Source organism: Aptenodytes patagonicus, chromosome 6 (genome assembly GCF_965638725.1).
Source record: "Aptenodytes patagonicus chromosome 6, bAptPat1.pri.cur, whole genome shotgun sequence".
NCBI classification, from domain to species: domain Eukaryota; kingdom Metazoa; phylum Chordata; class Aves; order Sphenisciformes; family Spheniscidae; genus Aptenodytes; species Aptenodytes patagonicus.
This window is the reverse complement of record NC_134954.1, coordinates 62,406,679-62,425,492: the sequence shown is the minus strand read 5'-3', so window position 1 is coordinate 62,425,492 and position 18,814 is coordinate 62,406,679. Positions and strand designations below refer to the sequence as shown.

The 18,814-nt window shown below is 49.1% G+C and overlaps 1 protein-coding gene across 2 annotated transcripts in view; it reads right to left on the bottom strand.

Moving 5' to 3' along the window:
* Positions 1–220: 220 nt before the first annotated feature.
* The window catches only part of GLI2 (GLI family zinc finger 2), a 195,544-nt gene continuing 176,950 nt past the window's right edge, over positions 221–18,814 (bottom strand). For both annotated transcript variants that reach the window (XM_076342940.1, XM_076342939.1), the window contains exons 10-14: positions 15,873–16,022; positions 11,999–12,163; positions 7,259–7,540; positions 3,779–4,115; positions 221–2,717 (exon numbers count right to left, since the gene is read on the bottom strand). In XM_076342940.1, coding sequence (XP_076199055.1) covers positions 361–2,717; positions 3,779–4,115; positions 7,259–7,540; positions 11,999–12,163; positions 15,873–16,022 — 3,291 coding nt within the window. In that variant the 3' untranslated portion in view covers positions 221–360. The remainder of the gene's footprint in view (positions 2,718–3,778; positions 4,116–7,258; positions 7,541–11,998; positions 12,164–15,872; positions 16,023–18,814) is intronic.

Genomic DNA, 18,814 nt, shown 5'->3' with positions numbered 1-18,814 from the left:
AACATAACTAATGGAAAATGATGGGGAGTGCTATTTACAGGGCTGCCGGGGAGGGAGGGTTTCATCTCTAACCACGTTCATGCAGTCTCCTAGCTTGGTGGTGATATCGTTCAGTGCTCTGGGAAACCAAGCCAAAAAATAACACTAGAGGTGCACCCTTGTGGTGCTGAACTGCCTGGATATAGTTTACATAATTCTGTACAGAGACTTTTAAAAATTTTCATTTTGAATCCCTTTAATGTATTTATTACTTATAAAAAAAAATCTACTCTATTGAAACAGATTATTTTTGAAAAGCACATTCATAAAACTGCTTCACGCACAGCCCCTTGGATAGCGCTAAGGCCTTGTGCTTTACTGTTATGACATCATGTTTAGAAATTTACTCTCTTCCGCCAGCGTGGTTAGCATGGAGCTCATATCGCCTATTGCCATATTGCTTATTCCCGCGGGTATGGTGGGCAGTGTCAGAGAGTTTCGTGGAGTCGTCAGGCGAGAGGAGTTCTGGGAGAGGTTCTGCAGGATGCTGGGGCTCAGGGTTCCCGACATCAGGCTCGAATGGTCCCCATCGTCCATGATGGCATCAAAATCTATCTGGGGCGGCTCAAGACATTGCGAGTCCACCGTGCTGGACACCTGGTTCGCACCCGGGGAAGGCAGAGTGGCCGGCTTGCTGTTCAGTGCGCACTGCTGCTGTCTGACCCGGCAGTCCGCGTGATTATCAAAGCTGCTGTTCTGTTCATACATGTGGATTTGACCATAATAGTACATCAAGTTGTTTTCCCTCGTGCCGTCCACACACTGCTGGGCTGGTGCTGGCAACATGTCGCTGGTTCTTTTATGTGTGGCCTCTGCCACCTCCTGGCCCGGGCCGATGGTGTTTGTAGGGTGGGGAGTTCTCATGTAGCCCAGCTGCTGGACAGTGCGGAGGCCTCGGGGTCTGCTGGCTGGGCTCGGCTCGGGTGGAGGACGAGGCTGGACCATGCCGGGTGGATAAGCCTGCGCGGCTGAGCCCATCATGCCCTGCTGAGGCTCAAAGCTTGGCTGGTTGGAGGTCATGACAGGCTGATGAAAGGCCTCCTGAGCCATGGGGAAGTTCAGGTGGGTCGGCTGAGTTGAGTAGTTCTGCTGACTTGGTTCATGCATGACCTGGCCCAGCATTGTGCGCTCACTGTTGCTGCCGACCATTAAAGAAGGGTCTGTCGCCATGTCCATTTGCTGAGGGTGAAGGTGAGGTCCGGATTTTGCTGCCATGCTGCTACAAGAAGGAGAGATCTGATTTGGGTTGCCACTGATTGCACTGGGGCTCAGCATCTGATGAGGTTGGTTATACCCTGCGTGCAAACCCAGATCGGGGTTCATAGTGGGGCCTAGGCTCATCGGCTGCTGCCGCAGCTGCATACAGTTTAGCCTTTGCCCGTCCATGCCCACATTTCTTTGCATAAAGCTCTGCTGTGTTACGTTCATACTGTTGTCCGGCAGCTGCATCTGCTGCTGGTTGTAGTTCTGGTACTGACCAAAGTTCTGCTTCTGCTGGACCACCGCTAAGTTCCCTTGCGAAAACTGCTGCTTCGACTGATTGGACATGATATCAACCGTACCCGAGCTGACTTCGTTCCATTGGACGGGCATGTTATTTTTATTCATGTCTGAGGAAGCATCAAAGCTCATGGGACACTCTGCCATCATGGGTCCCAAGTGGCTCATGCTCGCCTCGGCCACTGCCATCCTGCGCTGACCAGGCAAGGCTGGAGGCTGCAGTTTCCCACTTCCCTGGAAGCTCTGCATCTCGTTGCTGTACCCCAGGGAAGTGCTCTCGGCCGCTGTCCCATTGCTCTGGGATTTGATGTACTGCACCACGTCATCTGGCAGCATAATGTCATCATCTCCAACGGGCACCTCTGCCTCCCCGGACATGGCTTCCATGGCGATGTTTTCGCTGATGCTCAGTGGCCGGGGCGAGTAGGTGTGCCTGGGGAGGCTCCCGTCTGAGCGACCATAGCTCTGGAGGCTGAAATTCCTCCTGTCTGTGGGGTGTGGAGGATGGAAGGGGTTCATGCTGTTGGTGCTGTTGAAGCGGTGAACTCGTGGGAGGGCCTGGGGGTCTCCGGCAGGTCTCCTCACCGGGTCGCTTGCCCGCCTCGTGCAGTTGCCCGGCACCTCGTGGGGAAATGCTGCAGCTGATGGGTAGCCATAGGTGTTACCATCGCTGCAACGCCTGGGCCCTGGTGGGAGGCGGATGGAGGGCAAGGTGGGGTCTGGTCCATCCATAAGTGAGATCCTGTTCTTCAGGGTCATCCTCTCCATGTTTGGCAGGGGAGTTGGAGGAGGGCCCCCCGTGGCAGCAGCGTACTTGGCTTTCAGCCTGTAGTGCTGAGCTGGCGTGAGGTTCAGCAGACCTGGCATCCCGCTGCACTGGCTTGCCTCACTTGACCGACGGGAGGCATCCGTTGAAATCGGGTCGTAAGAGTCGGCAGAGCTCGTGTTATTGGGACGGTGCCCAAGCTGCGAAGCCTCACTGGAACGGCGGCTGGAGAAGTACGGAGAGATCCCTGATGATCTGCGGCTGACAGTGTAGGCGGAACTGATGGTGCTTGTCGTACTATCACGGCGCTCGTTGAGTTGGTTCAGCATTGTAACCTCATTGACGGACAGCTCCATTATTCTGGGATTAGGCAGCGTAGCAGAAGAACCACCACTATTTTCTAGAATAGAGCCTGAGAGAAAGGTTGCAGGGAAGGAAAAGGTTTAGTTAGCCGAGAAATTCCACTTGGTAGCATTCTTGGTGCCAGAATACAGACACACAAAGCCACCCCCAAATATTTTATGTGAATGATAGTGAATTTCATTTGCTGCCAGTGAATTCAAAGCTTCATCTCCAGCTCTGTGTCCATGCACAAAGAGCAAGAAGGCTGGGAAGAGAAAATAAGAAGTCCCTGCTGCAGAGTCTTTGCAACGTGTACCCCACTGATTCTCAGCTGCTGAGGAAGTGCCTCCACATGGGCTTCTCTTAGTAGGAAGAAAGTAGGACTGGTGTGAACAGTGCCACGGGGACAGCACGTAGCTACAAGCACAGCTGCTCACTGGGACAGATGCACAGCAGTCAGGGATAGGAGGCCGAGAGCCCAAAAGTTGACACTCAGAGGCTCTTCCCAGAGTAATCCAAGAAGCTCCAATATACTAAGCCCTGAGGTTTAGTATAATGCAGGCCCTATGCCTTGGGACTTCTTGGCAAAGTTAGAGGAGCACTGAAGGGATCATAAAGATGCCTTTTTCAGGAATCCCCGGCCAGCGGGAAACTAGCATATGAAGCTGTAGGCAATAGCCAGGAGCTCTTGAAGTGACAAAAGGCCTGTCAGAGCAAGGTCAAGGATGAAGGGCTTGTCTGGATTGCCGCTGTGCTCCAGCAATCTCCCTGGAGGCACATCAGCCCTTGGGGAATTGTTACTGCTGGAACAAACCCAAGCAGTCTTGTGGCTGCCACTGGGACAGTGAGGACAGCTGTGGCTGGGTCCTGGGGAAGGCCAGGAACAAGAAGGACACCAACACCTCTGCCTCCTTTCTAGCTCTCTAGCACTGTGCATCTGGGGTTTTGTTGCACATCACCAGACGGCTGTGTTTACACCCAGGCTCTCCATTTTACCTGACATCTCTATCCAGCAAGGGCTGACTCAGAGGCAGTAAGAAATGATCCTCCTCCAGAACAGACTCTCGGTTATGGAACCAGAGTCAAACTCTGGAGGGTGCCTACAGGACATGGCCCAGGCCCAGGGCTTACCGTTTCCTGAGATGGGAGGCAGCTTGGTGTTTCTGGCTTGTGGAGCTGGGCTCACCCATGAGCAGGAATCCTTAACTGTCTTGAGTTTCTCTTTCTTGAGCTGTTCAAGTCGTTGCATCGTCGTCATGTGTTTCCTTAGCTGCAGGCTGACTGTCGAGTTACCAGATGAGACCGTTGAGTCCACAACAGGAGCGTTGTCATCCAACGCTGTCAGATCTCCCAGACTTCCCCCGCTGTGCATGTTCATTTCTACTCCACTGTCATTGTTGTTGGTGCTGCCAAGGGGTGACGGCTCACTGCTGCATGACGACTGGCCACCAGGACTGGACTGACACATCTTGGGGAAGGAAAAGAGGAGGAGTTGGGCAGATGGAAACATGGATGAAAAGAAACCAGGAGCCCAACATCCCCAGCGGGCTCCACGTGTTTGGCCCTATCCCAGGCTCTCCCCTCTCTTGTTACCCTTCCCTGCTGCAGGATCTCAGCTCTACCAGAGGGCAGGGGCACCTTCCCTGGGGGGGAGGGCAGGGCAGCGCCCCACACCTGGAAAAACTATGGTGGCTTCAACTGGAGGATGGAGAGAAACCAAATGTTGTTCCTCCGAAAGATTAAGGACAGATGCTTCTCGAAGAAAAGCAGCATATTACCTGGTTGTGCAAGGTATATTGCAGCAAGCACTGGCTTATCTAACATAGGATCAAGGCCTAAGTATTTCAGACACAACGTATTTCTGTCTTTAAAGTACCCTAACGTATAATTAGGTTACCTGACAAACTTCCCAGCCAGATAAAAACCTGGTTCACTGTTTGCAAACACCCACTTGCAGATAAAGCAGATAAGCACCATAAATATTTATTTTATTTACATTAGGAATTGCGTTTCACATTGAGTAGTTTATTTGCAGCAGACACTAAATGGTCTGAACTTGCTCTGAGGTAGCTGTTGCTGCTACTAGACAGGATGCCTGGCTTCTCCGCTGAGGCCCATGCTCCAGCAACTGTCAGAAAATGGGAGTGCTGAAAAGGCAATGTACTTTGCCCCAGGCCAAGGTGGGAGTGCAGGGTGATGCACTGTTTTACTTTGCCCTGTAGCAGCCCTCATGGGCAGGGCTGACTGGCTCTGATGGCCTCATTGACCTTCAATTGGGATGATAGAGATTGCAATTCCAGGATTTAATGTCAAGTTGTGATGCTGGGAGAAAGACGGCAAAGGGGTGTCCTCCCCCTTTCTGCACTCAAGCAAATATCCCCTGCCCCTCCCCATCGCTCGACATGCCTCCGCCCCCACCCTGCGGTGGTTAGCTGGAGACAGGACGTCTGCAGGAGACCATGCTTTATACAGCTATTTTAATACAAAGGATTTATTTGCTCACCTTAGTACCGACTGTCCTTAGGAAGGTAGAGTAAGGAAGGGTAAGTGGGAATAAAGAACAGGTTGTTAGGACAAAGACAGCATTAACAGAAAGGACCATGTTAGTAAAAGGAGGAAGAGGGGAGTGCAGAATTGCTAACAAACCACACAAATTGCCAACATCTCCCCCTCTCCCGTACCCTGTCTTCCCTGCCTTCCCTCTTTGCGGGCACAATAAAACTCCCTAGGAGAGACTTCCCACCCGTCTCCACGGGTTTGGGATGAAACCCAAAAATGGGTCAAAACAAGGGGCCTCGGAGTGATGGGAACCAGTGAAGCATCTCACCCCTCCCACCACCCTGACCTTAACCAGGAAACAGGAGTTGGACGTGGGCCCGCCAGGTCCGATGCCGCCTGTTAGACGTGCACGAGCGAAGTACGCAGCGCTGGACGGAGAGAGTGGAGAAGAACATCCGACCCATAGCCCTGCCGCCAGTGAGATGGCTTGGCTGCAACCCTGGGAGCACAGAGCCCTAGGAAAACAATCCCACACCTTTGGGAGAAATGGGGTGGGAAGCCGTGATTGTGTCTGTGTTTTCATAGAAAAAAACCCAACAAAACACACGGAGGAAGAGTATGGGAGAGAGGTCATTCTGTCCAGTGGTTCTCACACTCAGTTTTTGTAACCCAATACAGAGCCTCATCACAGTAAAACTGTTCCTTTAGTCAATTAGAGACACTTTGGATGTGAAAATACTCAATTCCTTCCTAACCAAAACATGCTGCTCATTAGTAATTTGTCCAAGAACGCATCCCTTAACCTTTTTTAGAAAATCTTTGTAGGTCCAGGGCATGTTGTTTCATAAGAATAACAATCTTGTAGCCTGGATTCAAATCAAGAAAATATATATTTTGGAGCTCAAAATCCTTTCAGCTCTAGTGAGAAGTCTGGGGACTATGTGAACACTCCCCTTTGCAGGTGAAGGTCTTTTCTGTTGTATCAGCCTATACCCTGCCCAACTCTGAGCTGGTGCAGGAGACCAGAACTTTGGGTATGAAGGTGAAGAGAAACATCAAAAGGCAAAAGTGACCCGTGTGTTGCAATGCTCCATCTCCTCCACCAGCAGTAGTGTGCTGAGGAGCAGGTGGGCTCCCTGCATGGGGTGGAAGAGGCTTGAAGGTGTTTGGACCCACCACCGTACACACCTCGTTAGCACCATCGACCACACTACTGCCTACTGTGGAGCTGCTGTAATGGCCAGAAGGCTGATAAATGGTCTTTGCTTCAGCTGGTGGCCACTCGCAGGGCTGTAAAGCATGATTATGGTTGACTGCAAGCCCGTACTCTGTGGGTCACAGCATTGCTCCCATGTTTATTCCTGGTTTCATTCCCCTGCCCCATCATCCCACTACAATTTTCTGTGGCAGTTGGGAGTCGCGTATTGAACTCATGTACTCCTGAGCAATCTGCTCTAGCCGACCTTGCTTGAGCAGGGAGGTTGGACTAGACAATCTCAAGAGGTCCCTGCCAACCCCAGCGATTCTGTGCTTCTGTGTATGGTGGACAGGACCGAGGAATTGAACTTGCTTTAAGATACCCAACAAAAATAAAACAGCTACTTTTATCTGCACTGGCTTAATCAGACAGCCCACAACAGAGTTGTGCCAGCAAAACTGCTGTGCAGCAGCAGCCTGGAAAGAAAAACAGTGAAGGGTACAGGGAGGAGGAGAAAAGGGACTGCTTAAGCCAGGACTTCTGCTTCAAGAAGCGTTCATCAATCTGTGCCCTATGGTCATTGCTCAATTTAAATTGGTGAGGTAGGTAAAGCTCATCTGACCACAACACTCTGAGTTTTACCCACTTTCACAGTACAGGGAGGCCAAGCTCAACACGGCATCACGTGGCCCCCATGACTACAAGGGCGGGAATTTGTGATGCTGAGTAGGAAGGTGCAAAATGTACTGGACTGTGCCCTGACCTGCAGTTTCATCTCTGGACTTGAACTCTAGGGTGTTGGCAGGTGAAGGGCAACTGCCCAGAGAGGTAAATGGCATGCAAATGCTTCACGCCCCCATTGTGTCGGAGAAATTAGGGGCCGCATCATTTCTGCCAAGAGCAACTGCTCTTACCACAGAATTCTCCGTTTTTATCGTTTTGACTTGTAAGCAATCCTCCATGCTCCTCGTGGTGCTGTTGGCCTCGGGGCTCTCCTCTGAAACCTTGCTGCTCTGCTTGGCGCTTGCCTCATTGTCCCCATTTTCCTTGAGTGGAGGTGGCCTCGGGTGAACATCGTTGCGCTGCTTCTTCGTGACGTGGGCATCAGGCCCGTGCACAGTCTTGACGTGTTTCCTGAGGGAACTAGGGTCTGTGTACCGCTTCGTGCAGCCAGGGATTTTACAGACGTAGGGTTTCTGTTAATACAAGCAAATCTTGGGTTATATTTAGAACAAGCCCAAATATTCCAGGTACAACGTATGGGCCAAGAAAATACAATGAGCATAGTGCCTGGCAGCAGCAAAATGTGGAGCATCTGCTCCACAGGATTCTGTAAGACTGAGATCTCTAAGATGTGACATATGGGCTGCTGCTGATTCACACAGACCTGGCCAGTCATTTGATGTTGGCTAAACTCCTTGTTTTCAGTTGCTGGATTAAAAGACAGCTAAGAATTCATGAAATACTTTCCTAGTATTACTTTCCCATGTATTTGCTCGGGTGGCCACAGGAATGTTTCCTGATTACGGATGGGAGGGAGGTGATGTAGAGAACTGGCCATAACACATTCTCTCTGCTAAGGTGGGGTCTACACCAAGAAAATGTCTGAGACCTTCTGGCTGATGGAATTCCAGCAAAACCAAGCCAGACTGGGTTCACCCTACCCAATCTATCATACCATTCCAGCACCTGTCACCTTGAAATCTGTTATTGTGCAAAACAAACCACAGGCATGCAATGTTTTTTTCAGACGATAGCACTCTAGTCCCGAATTCATGAATCATTGATTGCCACAGGAAAACAAGGCTGAAGCCATGCTTCTGAAAACAGAAGTCAGCAAACAGATACTTTTCTTCTTTTAACTGTTTTTTTATTGTTTCCAATTCAAAAGTGTATTAGCACTGCAGTTGTTTGAGCTGGTGCTGCTGCACTGGAAGCTCTGAATTCATCACAAGTTCCACTTTCAGCCTCACAGCTACTCTAAGTATTTTTCTGCCAACGCACTAGGATAGGTTCATGAAAAAAATCAGATAGATGTTGTTTGAAAGCTACCCAAAATGACCATTCCTATTCTTTTTTTAATTTGTTTTGTAATTTCATCCAGAAGCTTAAGTGAAAAAATACAAAGGAGTATATATTCTTTGCAGAAAGCCAGCATCATCACATCAAAAACACTGAAAGTCTGTTTTTTATTCAAAAGCATGCTTCCTGACTGATCTTGGCACATCACTTGAACAAACTAAATTCTCATAACACCCCACTGAGGTAAATATTTAATATATTTTAAAGCTGGGTAAACCAAAGCACAAGAAGTAAAATAGTTTGTTTATAAATCTCATGCAACCTTTTGGATGAGGCATTATAGAAATATTATTGCTGCTGTTAAAACCTATTCTAAAGAACAGAACTCCCACCACACATGATAAAAAACCCTACATAAAACAGTTCAAGGATTGTTTATAAAGATCCTTTAGGCCCAGTAGTTCTGATTTTTCAGATTCCAGTAATTAGGGTAACATGATCACTGTTGCTTGGACAGCAGACACCCCACCTAACGAGGTACAACCATCCTCTTCATCAGGCCTCCTGCAACTGAACTGAGCACAACTGCTGTTTTGTTGGCATGCCTTCATATATCCCCTGGGTTATCCAGATTCTGACATCTAATGCAGTGTATGCTCTAGTGAAGTCAACAATTTAGGTATCTCAGATGCCTCCCTCCTACTCCCATACACATACAGCATGATACTCCTTAGGGTGGGAGAACTGGAGAACTCCCCAGGCACTCAGCAGAACTGAATTTCTGCATTTTACCCTTGTTTAGCTTGAATTGGAGGAAATGTCGCTCCGAGCCTTCGGCTGGCCGTGAACTCATGCCACTCTTTTGTGTATGCACTGGAGAGTGGTCATGGGATGAAAGCCCTTTTCCCAGAACTAACTTTGAAGGTATCCCCTGAAGGGATTCAAATAGTCACTGAAAGTTTAAAATGAAATCGTGCGTGTGACATTTCAACAATCAAACAAAAGCCAGTGTGGTAATATATCCCCAGCCTTAAACTTCGGCATGTTTGGACCATACACCTACAACTTGTCACACAATGACAGAGACAAATACAGGGAACCTGGAACTTCCTCCTTAGAGGAGACATGGATGACTAACTCTGAAACTGTGGTGTATCCCAAGTAAACACTGCAAGCAGAGGAAAATATTTAGTAGGTAGCTAGGAACCACAATAGAGTTACCAATGGGTAATGGGAAATATTCACAGCCACAAACTCCTGCATGCATCCATGTGGTTTTGTGAGCCAAGGTCTCAGTGCAGTTTGCTAACCCACTGGTCATGGCCACAGCTGGTTGCAGGACCCTTACCTGGGCCTGCTGCCCAATGCAATGAGCATGAGGGATGTCATCTGTTGCAAAGGATCATGTTGTATGTTCCTCAAAAAGAGGGTGTCAAATACATGGCCCAGACAGCCATTATATGCAGCCTACAGATCTCCCACAAGTCTTGGGGCATGCTTGTGTTGCATCAAGGAGGGTTGAACAGCAGTTCAGGAGTGAGCATGATCGCAAAATTAAGAACATGCAGCGCCATGTAGTTCCCATAGGAAGGCTCAGCTGGTCTGGGGTAAATCCTCCACTAGTGGCTATGCTGCTTCTGCACCTGAGAAGGCTTTGGCACCCTCCAGGAGAAGCAACAGCAGGGGATAAAATCCCTATCTGTTATCTGAGTCTTTAATTTGTGTTGTCAGATGCAGCCTGTGCCAAGTGTCAGCATATTAGACCAGGGTCCACCATAGACAAGGAGTTGGATGCCTCTGCCCTACAGCCTCACCTTCTTGCACAATGTGAACCCAAAGAGGCAGACCTTCAAGCATGTCCAAGCCCTGCTCAGACGAAGTGAGGAGTCATCCCAGATCCAGTGCAGCTCCTGATCTGGATCACTTGGGAAACTGAACCCATCAAAGGAATGACATTTAATAATCCAGCCAAAGCCAAAATTCCACATGTAGGAACATGGGACACCAGCTGGCCCAAAAGAAAGGAAACTCTCGCCTGCCTAGGAAGGATCCTGGAAAAGCTCTAGGGATCCGAGCTCAAGTGATCTACGGGCAAAAAGTAGCTCACATACTCCTTCAGTGTGCACAAACTGGACAGAGTGAGTCTGTATCCAGCACTGAAAGTTGTACCAGCAGTCTTGATCCATCCACATGAGAATCCTTAGGGATGGAAGAGAGATGCAAAATTGATTTAAGGACAGGAAAAAATGCTGCAGTAATGGGAATCTTCAGTGGTTTGATTGACTTATTTAGCTTATGAGAAAGAAGATGGAGAGTGACAACACTGTAGTGTTATGAGGTGGAAATAGCAACAATGAAAGGGACAGTGGGTCCAGCACTGGAGGAAGGCAGAGAAAGCATCCAGGGCTGGAAAACAAGCAATTTCTAATACCTGAAATGTAGGATTAAATCACATCTGCCTACCTTTCAGGGGAAGAAGCTTTAACAGAGAGCAAATGATGTTTTAGTCCAACACCAGTTACTGGGAATGCAGGTTGCTGAGCAGACAAGACGTTGCATGTCTTGTTGGTCCCTCCTGGCCTCAAGGTCGGTGTAGCCTCAAACCTACCCCAAACTACCCAGTGCCAGTGCAGATATGGGTTAATTTTAACCTGTGTCCTGCTGGGGAAGTGGCTCACCGGTGAAGGACAATCCTGACATTTGGGTTCATACCCAAACCAATTCAAGTAACACTGGGATTCACGTCATTCGTTGGGTCCATCTCAGCATCACACAGCACAGAAGGGCGTCCTAGACTTTACGTCCTTATTCTGACTCCAACAGAATCTCTGAAACCTACAGAGCTTTGGTTATCACTGACTGATATTATGCCAGAGATAGAAATACTCCCAACAAGCCCTTTGTAGACACAGCATCGCTTTAAAAAGCTGTCATCCGTGGCAATTGTGTTCCGTTCTCCAATAGTCTATATTTAACTGTTGCAAATTAGGCTACAGACTGAATTCTTCATGGCTGCAAACACTATTAGAACTTTGGAGTGTTGTTTTTTCTTCCCCTGTCAGCTAATTAGTGGTAATATAAATTTCAATCGTCGGCCGTGGTTGATTGCAACAGACCATCACATGCATTACAATAAAGGCAATTTCCTCTGCTCCCCAACTACTAATAGTGGGTCTTAATTAACCAAGGTTAACAAAGCATTGCATTGTGCTCTATCATTGTGCATCAAACGATGGAGGGAGTATTATTTCCAGAGCATCAGGATTCAGGGTAGCTGTTATACTACTGCAAGTCTGCTCCACAGTAATATTAAATACCACATGCACAACTGTACAATCCTATCTGTGCTATTAAAAATTATAAATTTGGAAAATGCTTGCTTTAATTTCGAAAGCCGATTAAAAAGTTTGCATACTTTAACATCTGTTTATGATTTCAAACATGGCTTTTATAAATATAAAGCTAATGTGGTCTGGCTCTCCAGCAAGATAAATCCCATTAAAAAATAAGAAAAACCTCTCATTACAGTAGGTTTCTTTTTACATGAGTCCAGCGTGTAAAGTGTATTTTTATTGTCAGCAAAATTAAAAAAAAAAAAGCCCTCCATTGAGCTGCGGTGAGCCCAGGCTTACCTCATTGGAATGCGTCCTGTTCTGGTGCTTGGCTCTGTCCGAGGCATTGGAAAAGGCTTTATTGCAGCCTTCGTGTTCACAGACATAGGGTTTTTCTCCAGTGTGGGACCTCAGGTGTGTCTTTAAGTTCTCCAGGCGGGAATAGGCTTTGGAGCAACCCTCAAACTAAAATAAAAAAACACAAGAGAAGTGATTAATTAACCAGAAAAATTTGATTTTCCCCCTGCCTAAAACCTTCTCATCTGTTTCTCATTCTTTCTTTTTTTCTTCCCTTTAAAGGGCTTGTGTTTTAGGGAACAACATCCACTTTGTTGGGAGAATTCGCTTCCCTAGGCAGGCTGAGAGTTTCAGCAGTGAGTCATATTTAAGGTGTTGCTCCTTGTTGGGTACCCACCTGACATTTTCAACAAAAGACTCTTTTTTCCAGCAGTGTTGAACACCCCTCCACTCCTCCTAGGGCTCTTTTAGACCCTCCTGGCATCCCTCTGCAGCTAACACACTCAGAAACGGAGGCCCTCTCCTTCCCACCCAGAGAACTGATGGCTTCTTGACAGTTTGACCAGCCTTGCCACTTCATTAGCACCAGTGCTGGAAAGGCCAGACTATTCTCTAACACACAAGCAGAAATCTAGCAAGCTTTGAAGTTTCCCAAATTACAGCTTGGGTCTACTCTCAGAGGATGCTGTGGTCAGGCCATCTGACATTACCAGTTTAAAAAAACCCCAAGACTCTCAATCTTGAAGACAGATGGATTTTTGGATGACAAAACAGGCCAGGAACCTTCCTCCTGGAAGGAAATCAGCTGCCCACACAACGAGAAGGAGCAGCTCGGGAGACATGGTGAGGCTTTGGGTGATGTAAGTCCTGCCACCCTCCATTCTGGCTGGGCTGGAGGCTTCTCCCTGCACCTGCCCTGTCTGCAGCATGGGAGGATTTCACCTCAAACCAAGGAGGCCGTCTTAAATGCTCTTTGACGAAACAAGTGGGAACTTACAAACACTGGAAGAAGTTTTAAGAAATGCAAAGCTCCCTTCCAAATTCTAGCTAAGTGCTGCACTCGCTGTTCAGCTGGGAGCATTGAAAAGCCCATGCTGCACTTCCTATGCAAGCACCTTAAAACACACTTTAAATTTCAACAAGCAGCCCCTCCTGTTGTAATGTATGCAAGTCGCAAGGTGTTGTATTTTAGTCAGATCACTTAAATGTGTCTACAAGTTTAGTCCAGATGTGACAGGACTTCACATTGCTATGTTTGAGGCTTGGCCAGTGAAGAAACTGGTGTCATAGCATGACAGGTCATGCCACAGCTCAGTGATTTCCCTGTGGGCAGCTGAGTGGTCCTATGTGTCCAGAGATCTGGCCTTTTTGGGCAGAGGCCAAAGGCAGCTGCATGCAATAGAAATGGTACCTGTCTCCTTGTGCTCCACGGGCACAGGACTCGCCTGCACTGCTAAGGAGTGAGGCAGACATGCAGCCCATGAAACCCACAAAGCACGTAGGCACAGGTTGATCCCATATAACATTGTTGTGATGGAAAAGAAGTTAGGGTTACTTAAGCTTCCCTTTAAGGTCTAGCATAGGGATGGTGGACATAAGGCAAACTTGCTCTGCTCTCTTGAGATATCCAGATCTCTTCAAGGACAGTAGGAGCACCCTGCAAGAGCCGATTCCTTCCACAGCTTTGTCGGGGTGGGATGGATCCAGTTCCCCTTCCTCAGACAACTTTCATTACTGCAATTGGCCCATAGAACATGCCACAACTCTGAGGTAGCACAGTATATCCCTTTCTTCTCTTGCCCTGTGCAAACAGTCCTTTAAAACTCAAGTCGCTTACGGTTATTGAAATACATCATTCCACTTGCTGGAAAACAAAGGGAACTCAGCACGAGGCAACTCATGTGTCCATTCTGGTTTTGCTGGATACTGACACAAAAATGCAGTTATTAAGAGCAAAAGTACTGAGGCCACATTTTCAAATAAGAGCTTCTCAGCAAAGCAGCCTGTGCATGTTCAAAGCAGTTGTTCCCACTCTCATGCGTGGATTTGATTATGTCGGTGGGAGTTCTGGCTGTCATCTGTTGAATAATCCTTGACCAAATCCCATGCTGCAATTGGGCTCATCTGTAGCTTTATGTACACCACAAACTTCTTGTCTGAAACAAATGGTGCTTTGAAAAATCACTGCCAGACTTGGACAAGGAATGCTCTGCCACAGAAGGGCACCGTCTGCAGAGCTGCCATGTATCCCAGGCAATTGGAAACCGGTGGTACTCCAGTTCAGGGAGAGTTGGTGCAACATATCGCACATGGAGGGACTGCGGTTCTCCAGGAGGCAGAGGATGACTTGAGACTCAAACACACACAGCTTTGCCATTGCTCCAGTGTGACACACCGAGGCTTGAAAGAGGCAGGATTGTGCAGCGGTGCTTTTTCCTGCTCCATTACAGCACTGAAGAGGATGCAGTCCCTGCTGCTTTTGTCTTCTGAGTCCCTCTACCTGCAAGGGCAGGGCTAGACTTTCCCTCACTGCTCACTTTGTAGCACACCGACGATCAATATTCCTTGATACTTTTAAGGAAGATTGGTAAAGCACTAGAACTGGGCAAAGTGCTTTAGAAGATTAAAACAAAGGACATGGCCCTGTGCCCCGGGGAGCTTATACTCTAAATTAAATGAACACAGGGCTGGAAGATTGATAAAGGAGTCATGCAGCAAGCAAATCATACATATCCTAATATTTGTAAGCCGGAGCTGGGGCAGAGCCAGGGAGGGAGCAGGGCTGGAAGTGACTAATGGAGCAGAAGAGGAGCAAGATATGGGAGAAGGGCTCAGACATCTGCCGAGCAGAAAGAGAGACTCACCCCTGAGACTCTGGGGAGAAGAATGGTGTAATGCTGACAGTGGAGGAGGTATGAAAAACTGGCAGGAGGAGAAGACAAGGATGGACCTTCGGGAGGAAAAAGGGCTGAAGCATATGCGGAAAGAGATTGTGAATACCTCTCCTCTCCTACCAGTTGGCCACAGCCACTAAACTCCACAGCTCGCTTCTCTCACGTCCCCTGTCAGGCATCCTTGGCTGTCCCACGTCAGCCAGCGGTTCCGTGGGAGACTCCATGTGTGAGGGCAGATATGGGCTTTAACATCTCGAGGTTGAGGAGGAGGTGAGCCCAGCTCTTCCATGTGCTAGATAAGCCTGTACCCACAAGGCTGAGATACAAAATAGCACCCCATGCTCTTCTTCAGGCAGTGTTTAACACTAGGCACAGTGCTACTTGCATGCAGAAGGTCTGGGGACTGAGCTCCTCTTGGGGTTTAAGCACCCAAGGGTTGACTTCACCTCCCGATTAAGAGAGCAGAGGCAGGAGGTGTTGGCGTAGGTCCCCAGGCTGGAAGGAGGCTTGTGTGCACACTTGGGTACATGGGTGAGGCAAACTTGCAGCCCTAGCAGCAGTACTGGGTGATGCCGAGTTAGACATGAACAGGGTTAGGCGGTTCCCCACAGTGTGGGCTTACTGGATTTCCTTCTTGGATGTAAGCAACTAAATTGGCTGGTTTTCCACCATAAATGACTTGTCCTGAGTCACTCTGGATCTCTGTGGCAGAGCTGAACCCATTTTCCCCAAGAAAATGCAGTTTTGCCCACTAACATCTTGACCACCCTCCTTGACTACTTGTCCTGTCCCCAGGGTGTAACCTGCAAGTAGCTATAACCTGGACAGAGAGCACTGGACTGGCCCTGAGCTGGGTGCCAGCAGTACCCTAGGAGACTCCTGCTTGAAGCCATGCCTGTGTCTGCACATACATTTGCGTGACCACCAAAGTCCAGTGTCCCACTTGTCAAGCTGAGATGCACCACGTGTCCCTGCCAGCTCACCGTGCACTTGTGTGGCTTCTCTCCGGTGTGCCTTCGCATGTGCACCACCAACATGTACTGAGCCTTGAAGGGCTTCTGCTCCCGCGTGCAGTCCTGCCAGCGGCAGACAAACTCCTTCTTCTCCCCGTGGATGTGATCGTTGTTGATGTGCTGGTAGGAGAGAAGGGAGAAGCAGGTCACTCCTGGAAGAGCTGATGCCAGCAAAGCATGCATGGTGCTCCAAAAGCCAGCCATTACCTCCCCAGTGCTTGTGGTCAGGCATTGCACCTGGGTCCCAGGTGCACAGATAACAGCAGGGACACGGGAGCCAGCTCTGCAGTCTGGTGTGTCCTGCAGGAGAAGGCGCACAGCACCCAGCACACTGGGCGCTGGGTCCAAAGCAGCTATAAACGGGAGGTTTGCAAAAGCAATGAAGACCCATGGTGCCAGGGAGAGAGAAGCCCTCTCAGCGTCTCCCGGGCTGCCTGATGCCACTGTTGGGAAGGATGACAGGGTCATTTTTGTCTCTGCCAAACCCTCCTGTGCTGCATTTACGCAGCTGGGACCCTTTCCTGGGGCGCTGCTGGAGGATGGGGGAGAGGAGGAGACAAGCCTCGGTTGGACTCAATGGTCTTAAGGGTCTTTTCCAACCTAAATGATTCTACGATTCTAAGCCTGCTTGCACGCCAGCCCATACGCAGGCCCTAAGACATCCACCTGCTGTTCAGCGCTGGCGGCTGGCAGGAAATGACAGCATCTGCGAGCTATGCGCCACGGAAAGCTCAGCGGCCTCAATTACTGCTAATTACTTGGGTCCGTAAAATCCTGCTCTGGGGTGTTGAGAAGCCAGACCCAGAATGGTGCCTTCATCCACGCTGGGAGGAAGACAAGGGTCGCTTTTTCCCAGCCCGGGGCAGATGAAGCCCTGTCGAAAATAAACAGAGCCAGAGACCAGCCCGTCGGCAGTGCTGTTCCCGCGGCAGCCTTGTCTCTCTGGAACGGGTCTTGCTGCCAAAAATGATGCCTGTCCTCGCTCCTGTGTTTTCAGCAGACATTCACTGACAGGAAATCCTAAAATAAACCACTTTGGGTTTGGGTTTTGTTTTTTTGCACTGAGATTTTTTTCCAGCCCCCGCCTTCATCCCCCCTGGCCAAGGCCAGGCACACATGTTGCGGCTTGGGATGAGAATTTCTCGGGGTGGCAGGGCAGCACGAGGACACAAAAACATGTTAAAACAGTCATCGGCCTTCATGGTCCCAGCTGAATCCAGCCCTGGCATTTTGTGTGCTGTGGCCTAATACTGGGAACAGGGACCTGCTGCTTGGGGCACCAGGTCTACCCAGGGGCAAGAGGAGGCACGTGGAACTCAGCTGGTCCCTCGGGCACCACGGGTAAACACCGAGAGCCAAAGCTGTGTGCCGGGAAGGTCGGGGGAGGTTGGGTTTGGGAGAGGTTTCAGATGGGTTTGGAGCTCAGCTGCCTACGGTTCTGTTTTTATAACATGGCATCAGTGTGAGATTTTAGCCTCAGATGGTGGAAATCTGGTGAACTCCCCAGGAGACCCATGGACACGCTAAACCACATCCAGACCAGACTGGGAAGATACGTCTCCTGGCTCTGTTTGTGTGGGAGTCTGACTTGCAATCAAGACTACGCACGGCAGTCCTAGGAGTGGGGGACTGGTGCACTGGCTCACCCATTTGGTCCTGCTTGGGCCAGAGGAAGACACATTTATGAGAGGGGGACTGTAGTGTCCCTTCAGGCTTAACTCACTGTCTGGGAAACATCTGCTTCCCATCACATGGAGGAGGAGAAGTTACACAACTCACCACACTTCAGCTACAGCTCCATAGCCCCCATCAAACCCCCACCTGGCTGGAGGCTTTGTTTGGGCTTCTCTCAAATAGTGAGTGTGACCTTCGAGGCTGGGAGCAGCAGTGGTGCTAGCAAAAATATGTCCTCACTCCTGCTGCTCCCTGTTGACACACACTTCTCCCACAAGCACATTACCCACTGTGTGTGGAGAATGGACCCTGCACGCCCGGGTACTTTGCTCTGCACACAAACTAGAGTTTTTCCATGCACGGTGGGATGCCACCTTCTCAGAAGCTGGCCCATGACATCTGTATTTCATTTGCATGTGTATTTTGGGCATCTCAAATCCACAACCCCATGTTTCTAGCAATCATAGTACAGAAGCCTCCGTTTTTATAACCTTTCAAATTTAGGACAATCTTGGACATTCCGTCAAATATTTTTCTTTGAGTTTTCTCTGGAAATAAATTGTGCTGAGCTGCCTGGATCTGCCCTGCACTTTGCTCTGGGCAGAGTTAAAGAGTTTTTCTTACGCCTGAGAGGGAAACGTACAAATACTGCCAGACAAATGTGAGCCCAGCCCATCTGACAGGGCTGCTGCAGTTTAACCCCAAAAAAGCAACACCCTGTGGCATGCAACGTGCAACCCATTAGGCACCTTATCACTCATTTGGCCCTGAAAACCATTTCCAAATCTGTCTGTACTCAAGGACTTGTTGCATTGAACCAGTGACTTCTGGCAGAGGCGGGCAGGTGCTAGCCTTAGATGGAAGAATAGCACATGCCTAAAATTATCATTTAGATTGTGGTCCCTCTGGGCTAAGATAATGGTTGTGTACAAAGCCTGGGGAAACAGAGACTGATGCCTACTTAGTGGCATCTAAACACGACTAAAATGAAGATATATAAAAAAGGATGAGAGCAGACATGAGCCCTCAGAAAGAGGGCTACACGTGAATCGCACATGGGTGGCCCCTGGCAGACTTGGAGCCAGGCTGAGGCAAGCAGCAAAAGGCTGAAGGGAAAGGAGAAGATAGCGGCTCCTGTCACAAAATTTGCTCAATCCAACATTTTGCTGCAAGCAGCAGGGTTGCTGGGGCTGGTGAATTCCCAGCTGTGGGCTGGCTTCAAACATATGGAGCTCACA